At 41.7% G+C, this 16,910-nt stretch overlaps 2 protein-coding genes across 2 annotated transcripts in view; one reads left to right on the forward strand and one right to left on the reverse strand.

Moving 5' to 3' along the window:
• Positions 1-4,283: 4,283 nt before the first annotated feature.
• On the forward strand, positions 4,284-7,713 carry GNRH1 (gonadotropin-releasing hormone 1 (luteinizing-releasing hormone)). The gene is made up of 3 exons (XM_004685386.1): positions 4,284-4,424; positions 5,391-5,486; positions 7,672-7,713. The coding sequence occupies exons 1-3, from the start codon at positions 4,284-4,286 to the stop codon at positions 7,711-7,713; spliced, it is 279 nt and encodes a 92-aa protein (XP_004685443.1).
• A 3,348-nt stretch (positions 7,714-11,061) lies between these two features.
• The window catches only part of DOCK5 (dedicator of cytokinesis 5), a 166,128-nt gene continuing 160,279 nt past the window's right edge, over positions 11,062-16,910 (reverse strand). The window contains exons 49-52 of the mRNA XM_004685387.2: positions 16,711-16,879; positions 15,626-15,764; positions 14,772-14,860; positions 11,062-14,204 (exon numbers count right to left, since the gene is read on the reverse strand). Of these exons, the coding sequence (XP_004685444.1) occupies positions 14,100-14,204; positions 14,772-14,860; positions 15,626-15,764; positions 16,711-16,879 (502 nt within the window). The 3' untranslated portion in view covers positions 11,062-14,099. The remainder of the gene's footprint in view (positions 14,205-14,771; positions 14,861-15,625; positions 15,765-16,710; positions 16,880-16,910) is intronic.

The following is a 16,910-nucleotide window of genomic DNA, read 5'->3' on the forward strand; positions in this document are numbered from 1 at the left end:
CAAATTATTTTTGTTGCAACTTGATTATTTTGAGATGTTAACTTTTATGCTGAAGATGAAGTCACTCCTGTAAAACCATCCTCTAAAGTTTAAGAAACTGCTAAATTTAGAATAAAATTAACATCTCTAAAGTCCTATTTAAACTCAGTTAGTACTAAGTTCCATTTCCTGGTTTCCTTAGAACCATGGAAAGTTTCAAGTTCAAAGTTTGTCAGTAACCATCAAAAATCAATTGCATATTTGATATTCAGTGCCGTAGAAAAAGAAATCTGGCATTTGCACTTGAGATCTGTAAGACTTAAGATAATGCAGACTTACAGGGCACAAAACATTGAATGAATTCAAAGACAATGTAGCTGTGCTTATATAAAAATTTTTAAATACTTTCTGTAATTTTAATATGAACTGAAGTAATATACAAGAAATATAGTGATACTTAACCAGAGCTTAGTAATTAACCTGAAAATAAGGTTCAGAAGTCGTAATTTCCATTTAATTGGTCCAACCAACATCACTTAAGCAATGCTTTTGAGAATCACATCTCTTTTAGCAAACAGGAAATAAACTGGACAATTTAAATAGCACTCTTCAAACTTGTTTGTTGAAAAGAAGTCTCTCCTTACCTGTTATAGTGTTATAGTGGGATGAAATTCCACATCTGACTGGTACTAAAATTATTGGAAGTACCTAAGTGAAATAGTTAAAATAATTTAGACAATATTCTATCGCATACTTTTTTATTTCCTGTATTTTAAAGTATATTTAAAGCTGGTCCTGTTCACTTCCCAATCATGAAGCTCACAACCTCCACAGAGGTGACGAGGTAAAGGATGACGTCCTCACAGATGGAGTCACAGACGACACCAGGCTAGGTTTGGTGATTTACCCAAGGAGAAACTGCGAATCCTACTTCTAAAATGAGCAAGCTTCCAGTTATTTTTAACCATTTTACAGCTTAGCTAATAAAACACGTTCAAGTCAATAGTTAGGTATAGACTTAACTCTACAACAGCTAAAATGAACTTTGATGTAGAAATATAGGAAGCATTAGACCTAATTCACTTGTTTCACTTATTCAAACCTCTACTTACTGAAATTCTCCTAAATGTAATCATTTATGAATAGATGCTTATTAACATGACACCCTTTACTATTATGAGTTACAGTCAGACATAAATTAGGTGAAGACAATCATTTAAGTAAATGTAATAAAGAGTAATGATTCTCTTTTTAAGTGCTTGTACTGGGTGACTAGCACATCCATGTGTTAGGGACAAACCCTCAGGGCAAGGGATGAGCCCTCAACCTCCTGCTAAAGAATGCAGGACACATAGAAGAGAAATAAAAGATTTAAAAGGATTTAAATCCAATGAAAGATTTTTGGATGTAGACTTCATATGCTGCCATTTTGCTGAAATGATTGTTTTGCTTGTTCTTCCATAAAATTTTGAGGGCTCCTGATTTTATCCTGTCACCTGCAAATTATAACTTTGCTTCCCCAATTTGGATTTTCTTCTCTATCTTTCCCTAATTTCTCTAGCTAGAACTTCCAATACTCCCATGGGGATTACAATGAAGATGAAAAAGTGCACAAAGTGAAGAATGATGTAAAAAAAAATCAAAAATAAAATAAAAGAACTTAAAATACTATTTTGAATAGTTATGGTGAGATTAGACCACCTCACCTTACACTGGAACTTAGCAGTGATGTCATGCACTATCAGTTTTTCTCTGACTTACTTCACTTAGCATGTTGTCCTCAAGCTCCATCCATATTGTCATACATGGCAACATCTTCTTTTTGTGACTGAATACTATTCCATGTGTGTCTGTAGGTATCCCAACTTCTGTAACCATTAACTTGTTGATGGATGAATACTTAGGTTGATTTCGTATTTTGACTACTGTGACTGCATTGAACTTCAGAACACAGACATCTTGTAGATACCCTTTGCATATCATGTTAATTTCCTTTGAGATATATCTAGATCTAGAGCTATTAATAGACCCATAGATCTTCTTCTCAGCGCAAATGACCCAATTTGCTCTATTTCAGGAATGACATCATTGAAAATCAATCACAAGGAATAATAGATTCACAAATCTATTAATAGATATAGATGTATTAGATATATCCCCAGAAGTGGAATGACTGGATGATGTATTTTTAATTTATTGAGGAATTTCCATACTATTTTCCACAGTAGTAAGACTAGTTTACCTTTTTTTTTTTTTTTAAAGATTTATTTATTCATATAGAACTGGGGTACAGGCCAGAGATGCGGAGGGTGAGAGGATTCACCAGAGACAGAGTGGGGAGAACAGGCAGATCGACGAAGTACACTGCCGAGGGGAGCAGCGGGCGGGTCAGGAGAGGTCTGCCTCGCCATGTGGACTCCTTTGGGGCAGGCGGGAATCGAACTCATGTGGAAGTGGCTTAAGCTTCTCAGTGCAGTGCTTTAACCCGCTGCGCCACCAGGGAGGGCCCTAGTTTACCTTTTTGATGCTGTAGAAAGTTTTCAACATAAGTTATGGAGGGAATCTGGTGGGCAGAAGACTGGAGAATTTTCAAGCTCACACTATCTTCAAGAAACTCTCTGGGTTTTGCATAGTATCAATCATATTACTATTTATAAAGATTTTTTAAACTGGCTGCAGCTGTATGATCTGGTTTAAATCCCTATATTTACAAATGAGAAGTCGAAGGGTTGAGATTAGCTCTCTGGCAATCTGACTCAACTTCTTACTGTAATTATTTTAAAGCCTCTCGTGAACATTTTCATGTACACATTTAACTTCACGTAATCTAAAATAGTTATTTTCTTGAACTTTTGTTAGATTCTGTCAGTTTCCTCAAGGGAGTCCAACCCAGAGAGATTTTAATCTCTTTTAAATTGTTAATCCAGCTATAAAAGTTTTAACTGAGGTTTTAATGGACAAGATTTAAGAAGTTTAACAAAAACAACAGTGGGTGTTCCAATTACATACACCATTAAAAGGCTTTATGTGAGAATTTTTAAAAAATTACTATTTAACAAAAAAAAAAAGCATAGTCCAAGTGCAATACAATTAACCAGCAGGGAAGACTGCAGATCCTGGAGAAGTTTCATATAAAAAGGAAGTTAAGAAAGAAAAGTTACAGAACTCAATACTCCAAGAAAGCTTGGGATTCTTTTGGCTCCTTGCCCAACAAACAGGTAAAATGCTTGGTGGCAAATTTTTTTTTTTTTTAAGATTTATGTATACATACAGAAGTGGGGTTCAGGCTAGAGGTGCAGGGGCAATGAGAGGATTCACCAGAGACAGAGTGGGGAGTAGAACAGGTAGATTGACAAAGTACACTGCTGAGGGGAGCAGAGGGCAAGACAGGAGAGATCTGCCTTGCCATGTGGATCAACTCTGGGGCTGGGAATCGAGCTTGCACTGAAGCAGCCATGGCCCGCTTGTAGTGTTGCACCACCAGGGAGAGTCAGCTGGGTACTTCTAACGCAATTTCTAGAATACATGCCATACTGTCTATGGGGCATTTTACACCCTAAGGGCTGAGTTCAAGTATGATAGTGTCTAAACAAATCTTGACCTTCAGAAATCCAGCCTTTGGAGAATTACAACAACTTAGCAACCAGTGTTTGAATTTGCCTTTAGTCTCTTTCCCATCAAATGAAAGTTAATTTGAAGACTCTGTGATAATACCATATGTGATTAGACAATTCCAGACCCCTGTGGCCAAGGAGGCATCTGGTCTGTGACTCAGGGCTGTGAGAGGTGTTGGGTCTTGTCTCACTCTCACAGATGGCCCAGTCAGCAGTAACTACTGGAAGATTAAAGAACAGACACTCAGCAAAATGCCACCAATAGCACTGTGTAGCCACTTAATGTCAAGCAAGTCTAATTATCCAGAGACTCCTGGTTGGAGCCACTTTTCAGTGCAAATGGCCCAATTCTCTTAATTTCAGGAATGGCATGGTTGAAAATCCATCACAAGGAAAATCTGTTAAGGCAAAAAAGTAGACTTGACAGGGAGGAATCACGAGGTTTAGGTAGCCAAATAAATAATTGAAATTAAAATTGGGCTAGCTTTGCATTAAAAGGTGCCGGACAGATGAGTTTAAATTATATACTGCTTTTGTCCCCAGTGCTAGGGATCTCAAGGCTATCATGTAGTGGTGCAGATTGCAGTGTCTGTGTGAGAACCGTAGAGGTGGCTACTTCCAGCCTCTGTGGGGCGAGTCTTGCTCCATGCATTCTGGGTCTATTTTGGCTGTGCATTGATTTCCCTTAGAATGGAGCCAATTCCGAAAGTTCTAGCTGGACTTATTCTACTGACTTTGTGTGTGATGGGCTGCTCCAGCCAACATTGGTCCTATGGATTGCGCCCGGGAGGAAAGAGAGATGCTGAAAATTTGATTGATTCTTTCCAAGAGGTAAGTTTTCCTCAGTTTCCAAATAAGATGTGGCTTATTTGATTCAAGTCCACTATGCGAAATGGTGCATGCCCCAAGGAGGCTCTGTCTTTGGTGTTTTCAGGGGAGATGAAACACAAAGTCAAGTCCCATGCCTTTGCATTCAGACAGAACAAGAAAGCAAATGGCAGTAACTCCTCTGAGAGAATACAGCAAACTGTGCCGCAGAGCAAGCTGTATTGCAAAGAAAATCCTAGAATTTGTGCTTGTGGTTTTTTTTTTAACCTCTCCTATTTAGACTTTCTAGGATACAAGGCGAGCAGTATACTTTACAACTTAAAAATAAGTATCCTTTTCAAAAATGCATGCCCTATAATTTTTACAGATAGAGCCATTTAAGCTAAGAAGCTGGTGACCACTTAGTAAACTCAGACAAAATCGTATACTGGAAAATTGCTGCCTTTGATTTAATATCGATGACAGAGCTTTTATCAACACTGAGAGAGAGGACTTGGTTTTTTATCCATAAAGTGGGACTTGTTGGGAGTCACATGAGGATTACATGAAAGAGGCCATATGATATGTTACCTACTTAATTCAAAAAAATGTTAGTGGGTTCACAGAAAACAGCTGTTGCTTTTTAAGTGAACAGGAAACTAGGCCCTACAGGATGACTATGGAGGATGGGAAACTCAGCTGTAGAAGCTTAAAACCATTCGGTTTTCATTGGGAAAGCAAAAGACTTCTTAATGGAGAAATGTGAAAGATAATTTTGATTATAAGGAAAGATAGATGTGAAGCAACTCTTGTTAAATTATGACACGTTTAGTAAAAACTAAAAACAAATCTACTCAAGAAGATACAACCCTCATTGACTGCACATTCCATAGACAATTTGGGGCGGAGGTGGGGAAATGGCGTGTGAAGGATAGAAAATACCATTTTATTTTGAGTTCCATCTCCAAGAATCGCATTCTTTTTCTTCAGGTAACCAAGGAGTCTGATCAACCAGCAGAGCCTCAGCGCTTGGAATGTACCATTCGCCAGCTCCACTCTCCCCTCAGGGATCTGAGAGGAGTTCTGGTGAGTGATACTGACAATAGCATGGAACTTTTGAGATGGAAGAGCCATGGGCGGGACAGCCACGTGTCCGCCTGTGAAGGGGCGCCCTCCCTACTGCCAGGCTCGCGCTCTTGTGGGACTTCACGCCTCACCAACGCTCCTTTTCATGGCAAGACAGCACAGGCGGTTAGACCTCTTTTTCTTTCTTAAATCCATACAATTTCTCTCTCCGAAACCAAGCCTTTGGGCTAACTGACAAAACAAATTTCTTACCATTTGTCCATGTCAGTTTTTCAAATATATTCAACAAACCCCCTAGAATCTTGACCATATTCTTCAATTGTTTTTAGGATGATACAGTTTTCCCAAACTCTAGAAAATGTAGACATCAAAAACAGTGCTCTATGATTTATATATAGTTTTTGTTTTCTGCCTTGAAATAAAAATCCCAAGCTTGTAAATTTATAATTCAGAGTCACATATTTGGTTGCCAATGCTCTTTTTAGGTTTTTCTAATTAATTGATTAAAATGTTTTTTTCTTACATCCTTGTAGTCCCTCGTGTTCAGCTCTCCCCGTTTTGCACCCCCCCACTTACTCTCCCCTCCTTTGCTGTATGCCTGGGGTCTATGGCCAACTTGCTAGTTTCGAATTCTTCTTAACCTTTAGTTTGATTTCTTTATATTCCATATAGAAGTGAGACTATCTGATATTTATCTTCTTCCTTCTGACTTCTTTCACTGAGCATAATCCCCATCCATCTCTATGTTGCTGCAGATGGCATGAGTTTGCCTTTTTTAATTGCTGAGTAATATTTCATTGTAAAACTATACCATCACTTTTTGATCCATTCATCTATTTGGGAACATTTGGATTGTCTCCATATCTTGGCTATTGTAATTAGTTGCAATAAACATAGGAGTGCAGGTTTCCTTTCAAATTAGTGTTTGTGTTTATTTGAGTAGATATCTAAGAGTGGATTCACTGGACCATATAGTAGATCCATTTTTAGTGATGTGAGGTTATCTCCTCATAGCTTTCCACAATGGCTGGACTGGTTCCCAACTTGCTGACAACACTTTGATGATCTCCAGATTCCCATCCAGAATAGAAATCTACTAACATGGTTTTAGATATTTAAAAAAAAAAAAAAAGTATAGAGATTTGAACATGAAGCTGAATCTTGAATTCATTGGGAAATTCAAGATATTGATGCTCTCAGAAAATGTGGTCCACTCAAGCTCCTTAGAAGGCATTGCCCTTAATTACAGATCATCCTGAAAGTAGAGACCATCTCAGGAAATCATATGTCAAGATAAGCTATTGTTTCTGTTAGTGTACCCCAGAGTGAACTGGGCTGCCAGTCTGTGGGGCATCACCCACACACTTAAAATTCAGTTGCTCTGCAGATTACAGAAAAGGGTCAATAATGGGTTTATTTACAAAAGGAGAAAAGAAAAGGAAACAACCCAGAGAAAGAGAGAGGGATACAAAGTACCTGGAATATCTTACCTGCTGGGCTGGCTTGGAGCTCTGGTAACAAACTAACTAAACTAGCCCCACTCACACCATCTGGAGAGCCGTTCCCCAGTGAGTGGGCGAGAGACGAGAAATGGTGCCCTATTTATCCCCCAAAGCCCCAGAATGCCTGCTTAGCTCCGCCCTTGGGTCCTCGCAGTTCTCTCCCTGGTACTGCTGGGAGTTGTAGTTTCCAATCACTGGAGTAGGGGGCAGAGTCCAGAAAGCTGGAGTAGGGGGTGGAGTCCACAAAACTCTGCAGAGTTCCTTTAGGATATCCTTCCCCTTAACATTCATTTTCTCCATTTCTACTTACAGAACAATCAGAAAAGCAGGTATCTCTATTTCTTTTCTTTTTCTAATCCTGTTTATTACACAATAAAGATAAGAACAAGAAATGAAGTTTCCCAAACAGGACTGTAGAACAAAGGAATGGAAGCAAAGCTTAGGTTAAGTGCAAACCAACAGGTCAGATTTTTCATTCCCTTCTTTCTTCACATCTTATCCTCAAGCCATTAATGTTGCTTGTATGTGTATTAAAAGAGATGCTATATTCTATATCTTTCTATCACTTTCTAGTACAAAAAGCTTATTCTTTTTATATTGATATTTCAGAAATTAAAATGCCAAAACACAATGAAATTCAGCTAGTAAAATCAATTTTGCTATATTTGTTACCTATTTTCCAGGAAAGACTGATTGAAGAAGAAAAGGGGCAGAAGAAAATTTAAACCCATTGAGTCCAAACACAACCCATTTGACAACACAAACATAACACTGGCACAGAGATGTGTGACCCCTTTAATAGCTGTAAGTTAACTGTGTGCGTTTTAGAAATTCCTATGCCAAATAGTGCATATTTCATAATAAAGTTCTGTGCTGTGAATAAATTGGCATAAATGTGAAGTCTTTCTCCCAATCTGGTGGGGGAGGGGCACTGTGGTCCCCCAGGGAGTCGTCCCAAGTGAGCGACAGAGGGCAGGCGAGTGGAAAACACGTTATTATTCAGTATGGGAGTGCCATGGCGCCTGCACAGCCCTGTGCGTACAAGAACAGTCCACAGGGGAACAGGTCACAAATGCTCACGCAGCTCTGGTTTTCCTTGGGCTGGTAACTTTGTCTTCGTCCATATGCTTGGAAAGCTAGGCCATACCCAAGTCTTCCTCCCACTTAGAATGAATGTCACCAATTCCTTTGAAAGTCAACTAGAAGCTGAGAGAACCCCAGTGTAAAAGACACTACTGGGCTAGTGAAAAAATACAGTTTTCTCCAAGTTTCTCAGGCAGTCTTCCTATAACCAGGTGGCCTAGTAGATAATGTGTGGCCGCGAGATGTATTCTGCATGTGCATGAAGCAGTAAATAATATCACCCTGGTGTGTCGTTCATAGGCATAAAAACATAGTTATGGAGGGTAGGCTGAAACTTGTCTCTGTCCTGGCTTTGTCTATTAATCATATAAAAGCTAATAGGGAGCCCTCCCTGGTGGCACAACAGGTTAAAGCACAGAATGATGAAGCTTCCCGAAGCCACTGTAGCACAAATCTGACCCCACAGCCAGGGAGCTGACCCATCGGGCACAGCAGACCTCTCCTGACCTGCCTGCTGCTCCCCTCAGCAGTGTGATACTTCAGTCAGTCGGCCTGTTCTGCTCCCCACTCTGTCTCTGGTAAATCTTCTCATCTCCCGCATCTCTAGCCTCTACCCCAGTTCTTGTATGCATAAATAAATTTTTAAAAAGGAAATAGGGCTGCTGGGTGGGGGGACCCTCACTGACTGTCACCCACTGGTCAGCTGATGGGCCATTGTTGTGGCCAGAGTCAGAGGAACTACTGAGGCAGGACTGCCACTGTTGCTCTGTCTACCTTTACTGTCGAGGACAAGGGGGCCGAGAGAGCCCAGGATTCTGAGGTGCCTGTCACCACTGGGGCAGGGACGGGCCTCCCGCTACTGGAGCTACAGGGCCCAGCTGCTCCCACCAGGCCAGCTACACAGATTACTCTGCGTCTCCTGTTGCGTAATAAAGACTTGTTCCTACTCCTCACATATGGGCTTCATGACCTGCTTTCTCATCTGCCTCGACACACAGGCAAGCTTGCAGCTGAGGCCACACACCCTGATGGCTGTGGGGATGGTGATGAGGATGTTTGAGGCTGAGGATGGCATGTGGTAAGCTGCAATTTCCACAAAAGTCTTGGGTATTTGAGTCTCAGATGGCCAAATTATTAAACAGAAGGAAAGTGAACATAAGAATTTTAATATAAACATTCCCCCGAATCTGAATATGGCTAACTCATTTCAATCTACCTTCAAGAATCCGCAGTCTTCAAAATAAGACACACCAAATGATACGATTAAGGAGGTGAGTTCTCAAGTAGATATGGCCTTAAATGATCATGTAAGCAAATAGGACTCTTGAATAAAGACAATTTTAGCCAAGGACTTAGCACTGTAGTATCCTAGAGATGACTGTAAAAAAAGAAAAAGCCAAGAATCATTGCATGAGGTAACAGCACTTACACATTTTTACAATAGAAGATGCTCTAGTGTTTGTCAGTGGGGGCTCTAAATTCAGAGATTCCCCAGGCAAATTGATTCAGTCTGGGGCACACACCACCTGCATTTTTAACAGGCATCTTATGCATGGAGACAGTGAAGCATTTTTTGCTCTAAGAAGCAATAGATTGCAAATTTTGCAAGGGCTGGAACATTTTCTCAAAACAACAACAACAACAACAAAAAAATAAAACAAAAAACTTAGGTATAAACCCAGGACTTAAAACAAGGCAGTTATTCTAACTGAAGTGCAGCTGCTCTCTCCAGCTGAGCCCGCCACTAGCAGGGATTTTAAAAAATTCACATTGAACTTCAATTATCAAACACTGCAGTGGTTCTCAATCTTCGCCTAATATTGAAATAACAAGGGAGGAGGACTAAAAAAACAACAGAACGAGTGTCTGGGTCATTCTGCTCACTTGGAAATTCTGACATAATGGGCCTGGGGTTGCAGTTTCTTCCAGGTGATACTAATGTTCATCTTCGTTTGAGCCTCAGTTCCTATCCTTTCCTTGTCAGTTACTATTCTCCTTTCAAACTCTTTATTTCCTGTTACCGCTACCTAACTATAATAACAAATGGGTGAAGATACTGAAGCTGTGAGAGTTGAATGAACTGCTAGAAAATTGTCAGCTTGGTCACCAAAGAGCCAGATGGTGGGGTACAGAGTTCGGGGTGGGGCAGAACCTCTCAGTCTGCATTTTCATTGGTTTTAGGCAAAGAGGACCTCACAGCACAAGTTTAAATTAACAGGACTCTAATGAGGCCACGGGACTCGGGGGTGTGTGATGTGACATGAAGGTGTCAAAAAGGAAAAGTCCAGAAATGACTGTTTCATTAACACAGGGGAATAAACTAAACACGTGATACTTTAAAATACATTTCCATTTTTAATTTAAAAAATAAATAATAGCAAATATGAACAAAATTTTTCTAATCCAACATATATTTTCCTAACTGTCCATGTTTGAGACGCACTAGTTTTACAAAATCATGACAACAGAAGTTTTGACAACGTGTCGAACAACTCACAAAAAGTGACTATAGGTAGATGAGTTTGGGTAGCATAGGCTGAAGACCAGCTTTGGCTAGATTTGGAAACAGCCTGCTGTCATCCATCTGAAAAGAAAACCATCTTTTCTCCTTTCGTAGATCATTAAAATTGATGTTTCTTCTATTAACCCATCCCAAGAGAAACTTACCTTTTCCACATAATTTTAAAATCCCACTTGGTCATGATGCGCGGATTTGAAAGTCTTTGTACAGAAATTTAAGTTTCCTTCTGGCTTTCTTTTTTATTCACTTAGCATAAAAGAAAGCTGTGACTGAAAGGCTTCTAAAAATCATGGAGCCTCAAGATAGACTCGCACGAGTGTACATATATATATATATATAACATGAAGAAATTGAGGTCCACATACAGTCTTTACAGCCTGTGTTAACAGCGGGGTTTTCTCCCCTTTCATTATACCTGAGAAGTAGGAAGAAGGAAGAAACAAATTTGAAAGACAGGAGAGAAGTTTCGGCAACACAGAAGCAGTCTCTCTCTGTCCTGACAGACGGTGACAGAGGTTGTGTATCTATGTAAAAATGCATCCATCTGTACATCTAAGACTTGTCACATCTCAATTTTTAAGTAAGAAATCATCTCATGATTCGAGGCAATTAGAGGAGCAGGGCCTGATAGCCTGGAAAATTCACAATAGTAGATTGTTATCTCCAAGCCTGACTTCTGTTTTTGAAGTGGGAACAGCCTCTCCTTACAAGAAAATGGAGGGGGGCATCCTTGCCCGGCTGAGGTGACTTCCCCTCACACCACTCACTTCCCAGTCACACTTCCCAGGCAGCGCACTGAACACAGAGCACTCTGCATCCTCAGGGCCCAGTGTGGTGACTGGTACTGGGTCACAGTGGCCACCAGACTGAGTCTGGGGGCTCCCTGCAATGTCTTTCCATACTTCAGCGTTCTTTTCAAGAACAGAAAGGCCAGTTCTTTCTTTTTGTTCCCTGTCCATATCTCTCCAGTATTTAAGGTAATCATAACACAACATTTCTCTGTAGTCTTCCTTTTTGATTTCAGGCCAGATACTATTCATGAATTTTTCTCAAATCTGATTTCTTTTTACCCAGCAGCTTCCTCAGGAGATAAACCTTCCAATGCCTCCTGTAATTTATTATTTACATTACCTGTAAATAAATACCTTGTGTTCAGGAAAGAGAGAGCTAATATTTTCATTAATGTGGAAAGTGAATCAGATGGAAAATAAACAGTATTTAAAAAGGGAAGGTCTCTGGGTGTTGGTGGATCAGACGTTCCCAGCCTCTGATCCAAGATCCCACTTCAGGTCTCACCCCTCCGGCCCTCAAAGGACTGGCTTGATTTGTGTGTGTGACTCAGTTTATATCTTTGTATTTTAATGGAAGCCTGAACAAGTAGGGTGGGGAATAGGAATCCCTTCCGGTCAGGCAACTTCTGAGAAGTTACCCAGCCTCCACATAAGCCCGGAACAACTCCTGTGTTGCTTCCTTCCTTCTTCGTTGAGCTGAAATCCTTTTCAGTTCTTACGAACTCATTGCTTTCTAGTCATGAATAGCAAAACAATGGCAAAGACTCCAACAGACCCCACCTTTTGGAGAGGGATTGTATGTGCACAACGAAACTGCATTTTAAGTTACCCTTTAACAACAACAAACAAAAAAAGGTAAGGAATGCCAATAATACACTGGGAGGGATCGAGCATACTCAGGCCCAGCAGGGAAAATTAAGGACCATTCTGTGAATCTGCTACTTCACATTTCCATCTCACTTGAACCTCACAACACCTGTGCAGCAGATAGTATCACCATTTTTCAAAGGCAAGGAAAGGAAAGCTCAGCGCATTTCAAATACTTTGTAGGTGTTTCCAAAGTTAATAGATGACATGGCAGAGATGAAGTGCGACCAAATGGGTTTAATTCCAAAGCCCAGTTTCTTTCCATTACACCATATTGTAGGCTCTAGAGAGGGTGTGGAGGAAGACTGTAGGGGTGAAGGACCTACTTCCCCTCAACACTTCTATAATACACACACTAATTTAGGGAGTCTTTCTGGACACATCTCAGAGTTTTGCTTCCTTGACCCTGTAATGAGTTAGAGTCTCATTCCAGAAGAGGGTGTTGGCACACAAAGGCCAGCAAGCAGATCTAGATTCTTAGAGCTGAAATTGCTGTCCTCGCTCTCGCTGGAAGGATGGGTCTGGGCAAGGCCCTGACCCAGTAGGTAACTCTGCCACCTGCTGATGTAGGGGATCCACAATCAAATTTTCTATTTGCTATAAATACCCAAGAGTACAGGCAGATCTGGAACATTCCACTGTTGTCCCAACTAGAGACAGGTAGTAAAGTGTCAAATTTGCATACTGGATCTAAGTGGTACCAGGATAAAGTCTAAATTAGCAAGCTGAGTTATTAGTGAGAATCCTAATGAGGTCTTAATCCTGTGATTTCCTGTGTTTAGACTCAATTACTACTATCTCCAAAGAGGGAGTTGCTTAAATGAACCTGGAAGCCTTCCCAGATCAAAATGCCTTGTAACTTGCGTGTCTGCGCAGATAGTATTTGCTCATACATCATCCCTTTTTTCTTTTGAAAGAAGTACTGGCATTAGTACCATACACGTCATCAAATTAACTCCACAATCAAGATGAATAAATAACCAAGGGGGGATATTGCACTGTATTATCCAGGTAAACCAGGCTGCAGATGGGGGACTCTGAGCCATGCAATCGGGATCTGGAAGAGAAGCTGTTTATCCCAGGCTTCTGAGTTCCTTAAATCCAGTGATTTGTGCCCAAAGGAGGCAACAGGAATAGAAAAGTGTGTTTGAAGAAAGAGCTTCAGGAGTCCTGCAGGGAGTAGCTGCTGGGATACAGGGAAGGCCATGAGCCAGGAGTGTGAGAAGGGCAGACTCAGGGAGGGGCGGTCAGGGGACGCAGGAGCTCAGGGCTCAGGGCTGAGTCCATGCTCTTTCAGCAGTGTAGCTCTTTATAGTTGAAAGCACTCATTGTCCAGTAAAAGGTGTTGTTTTCCTCAAAGGAGCTACATTAGAAGGATCTATTATTTTGAGGCCCAGAGTATATGTGTGGTCTGTCTCTTTCAGTATTTATCTATGATGGAGTGTGGTATGTCTGCGGAACAGCTTTTCAGAAGCAAACAAGAAAGGCCTCCAACCCACAGCGGGTGGCTGCACGGCCTTCACAGCGCTTCTCGAGCACCAGCAGGTCCTCGGGCCTCCGCACCGGGGGCTGTGACTTCATGATGACAAGGAAGGCCTCTCCTTTGAGAAATGTACAGGTTATGGCCCGTTCTGAAATTCCACATGGACTGGAGATATTTCCTGGCCTCAGGCACCCTTCAAAGAGAAAGATTTCAAAAGAACAAAACTAGTTTGGAGCTGGTGAACCTCATCCCAGGCAGGAAAACAAGTGCGCAGGGTGCAGGGTGAGGTGCGGACACTGCCCCCTGGAGGCCAATCCCAGGTGTTAGCTCTCCAAGGCGCATCAGGTCCTGAGGGAAGAGTGGTCCTCACTGGGATCCAGGCTCCACAGAAAGGACACCAGACTTCCGGGCTTTTGGAGGGGGTGGGGGTGGGACTTTGGCTTCTCTTCGGACAGGTAGTGGGGGAGCGATCTGAAGGGAAAGACACAGGAAAGCAGTCATATGCCTTATCTTTCCCCCAGGTCCGTCTTTCCTCCCACCTTCCCCACTTTCTGCTTTAGCTTCTAATTGATCTAAATTTATCTGCACAACCTGTGCAAAGCGAAAAGGGAGATAAGACTGATGTGTCCTCCCTGTTCTCCTTGAGTTAATCACAGATTTAGCTGTAGGCTGGCATGTGCGTGCCGGGCACTTGGAAGCAGGCACTCAACAAGTATTTGTTGAATGACTGATGGAAAACCAGGGATCATTCCAGAATAACTCAGTCACTCAGAAGAAGCAAAGTCTTCCACTGTGAACCAGCACTCACTTCTTACTTTGCACAGGTGAGGTAGAGAACCTCTACCTTCAACTGCGTGAGGTCTACTTGTCCCTCCCCTTTCTCGTTTCAATTACCCTATCTTCTGTCATTTCAGAAATGAGCCACGAATCAGAGTGACAAATTTCAGGAAGAACCTGCCTACACAAAAGCTTGGCAAACACAATGCTGTGTCCCCATGAGAGTGGCCTCTGGGCCAGCCTTCAGCTGCTGTCCCCTACCTCTGTGGAATTCCTCTGGCTGCTCTTGGGGGGCGGAGGAGGTGGGATGGTAGCAGTCATCAGCTCATCTGTCTGCAATGATGGAGAACCTAGAAATGATACAAAGTGATGAAGGCAGAGAATTTATAAGAAATCTCACAGAACCCACTTATCACTGTTAGACCTACACAGACCTGGCTAAATGACAAAGGTCATGTCTATGGTTTCTGAGGACAGTGAAAAAGCTCTTATCCCTTGTGACAAATGTCCATTCATCAAATGGCTTTACAAGAAGCTCTGAAGGAAAAACATCCTGTCACATGAGTATTGGTTAATTTTAACCAAGTTAAATTTGGTCATTTAAAGGGCACAATACCCAATTCTTCCAGGAAACTACCTGATCATCTTTAATTCGAGGCTGACCACTGCCTCCCATGTGGCACGCACAACTTACCCCTCCTTGATGCTTTTGTTTCAAAGTACAAAAGTCTCTGGCTCTCCAAAACAAACTCTCAGTAGTGTATGGCACAGGTCTGTTTCCTGTCCTTATTTTGAACCTTTCGCTGTATAAAATACAGGGCAATTTACCTAATAGTTCATAAGTTACTTGCTTTCTGTCTGGTCCGCTTCCAGATCCACCTCATATATAATAACGTCACCGCTCAAAAAGGGTCCGTGAGCCCCTCAGATCATGATTTGAACACATGAACGCATTCTAGCAACCCCAAGGCTTCTGCCAAATTCTAATGGACCACTCTAATGGAATAACTTTACACAATCTCATATATGTTGTGGCAGATAAGGTTATAAAGCGTCACTAACCTATTCTATTTATTCCTGATGGAATGGAGAGTGAGGGATATAGGAAAACTTACTTAGAGTCCTGGCAGCTTTAGGAGTGAGTGGAGGCGGACTCAGGGGCATTGACTGAGGAGGTGAAGAAGCATGAAATGGTGTCAGCCGACTGTCCACCAACTGGAGACTCTTTGGCCTCTGTGTTTTTCTGGATGGGCTCTACACAGGGGAAACACAACACAACATAACACAACATTCTTACAGTGACGAAGGCTGAGCTCATCAATTCTCTAGACAACATAGTTTGCTAGATGGGAACTTGTTAAAAGGCACCACCCCAGGAGCCTTTTTTTTTTTCTTTTACAAAAGTCTATTTTTACATCATTTTGTACATTTTTTTTCCATCTCAATTGTAATCCCCGCGGGTTTCCTATCACCAAGTCACCCATGTGCCATCACCATAATCCCGTGCATTTCCCTCCCCTCACCCCGTTTTTGATTCCATTCCCCACTCCACCCCCACAAAATGTCTCTGGTATATGGTTCTTCATTATTTTTGTTATTTTCTCGCCTGGTCCATTATACTCCCAGGAGCCATTTTTTAAAAATAATATAGTTTACTTTTACATCATTTTGTGCCTTTTCCAGGAGCCGTTTTTAAACCTACCATGTTGTTGTGTGCTGTGGTGGAGATACTAAAGGGAATATCTCTGGCTCGCCACACACTTGATTTTGACCACGGTTGGGCTGTGTCTTTTAGACTGGAAATCAGCCACTCTGAGTCTCAGGGAAGATTGGTCTTGCCACATTTAACAACTTGATGTGGCTTATGGAAGAAGTTCTGTTTTGTTTTCAAGTTTAAAGGAGAGAAATGGCAATGTTTGAACTGACTCATGGTACATGGTGGTGAGAATCATGACTCCAAGTGTCCGCCCTCATGTTTATGTTGTAAAGACAAGATCTTGTAACAATATTGACTTAGAGATTTGACTCTCTGTGCAAGTTTTTCTTAGCCAACTCTGAGATCTGATGCCACCATAGGCTGCTGTGTCCTGAGACCACAGCCAGGCTTCTGTCTGTGACATGTGGCTATGAGGTGACTGGCAAGGGGCCTGGTGACCAAGGAGGAGGTGGCACACCTCTAGTGCTTTAATTTTTTTTTTACCATCAGATCAGGTTCCGGAGCTTTCTCTGCGATGACCTGGGACTTGCTCAGGCCCCAGTCTTTTCTCTTCAACTTGCTGATTCGGTTTTCACCGTCCTCTTTGAGGGGCAGATCTTCAACTCTGGCGCCTGACGAGGCCCTGCGCTCCAGAAGTGGCTCCAGAACTGACCTACCAGCCAAGACCAAGGACACAGCCACAG

Source organism: Condylura cristata, unplaced genomic scaffold (assembly GCF_000260355.1).
Source record: "Condylura cristata isolate star-nosed mole 26May11 unplaced genomic scaffold, ConCri1.0 scaffold00018, whole genome shotgun sequence".
NCBI lineage: Eukaryota > Metazoa > Chordata > Mammalia > Eulipotyphla > Talpidae > Condylura > Condylura cristata.

Coding starts and splice junctions, on each gene's coding strand:
- GNRH1 (XM_004685386.1), top strand. CDS start 4,284: ATGGAGCCAATTCCGAAAGTTCTAGCTGGACTTATTCTACTGACTTTG. Junction 4,425..5,390: donor TGATTGATTCTTTCCAAGAG/GTAAGTTTTCCT, acceptor CTTTTTCTTCAG/GTAACCAAGGAGTCTGATCA. Junction 5,487..7,671: donor GGGATCTGAGAGGAGTTCTG/GTGAGTGATACT, acceptor CCTATTTTCCAG/GAAAGACTGATTGAAGAAGA.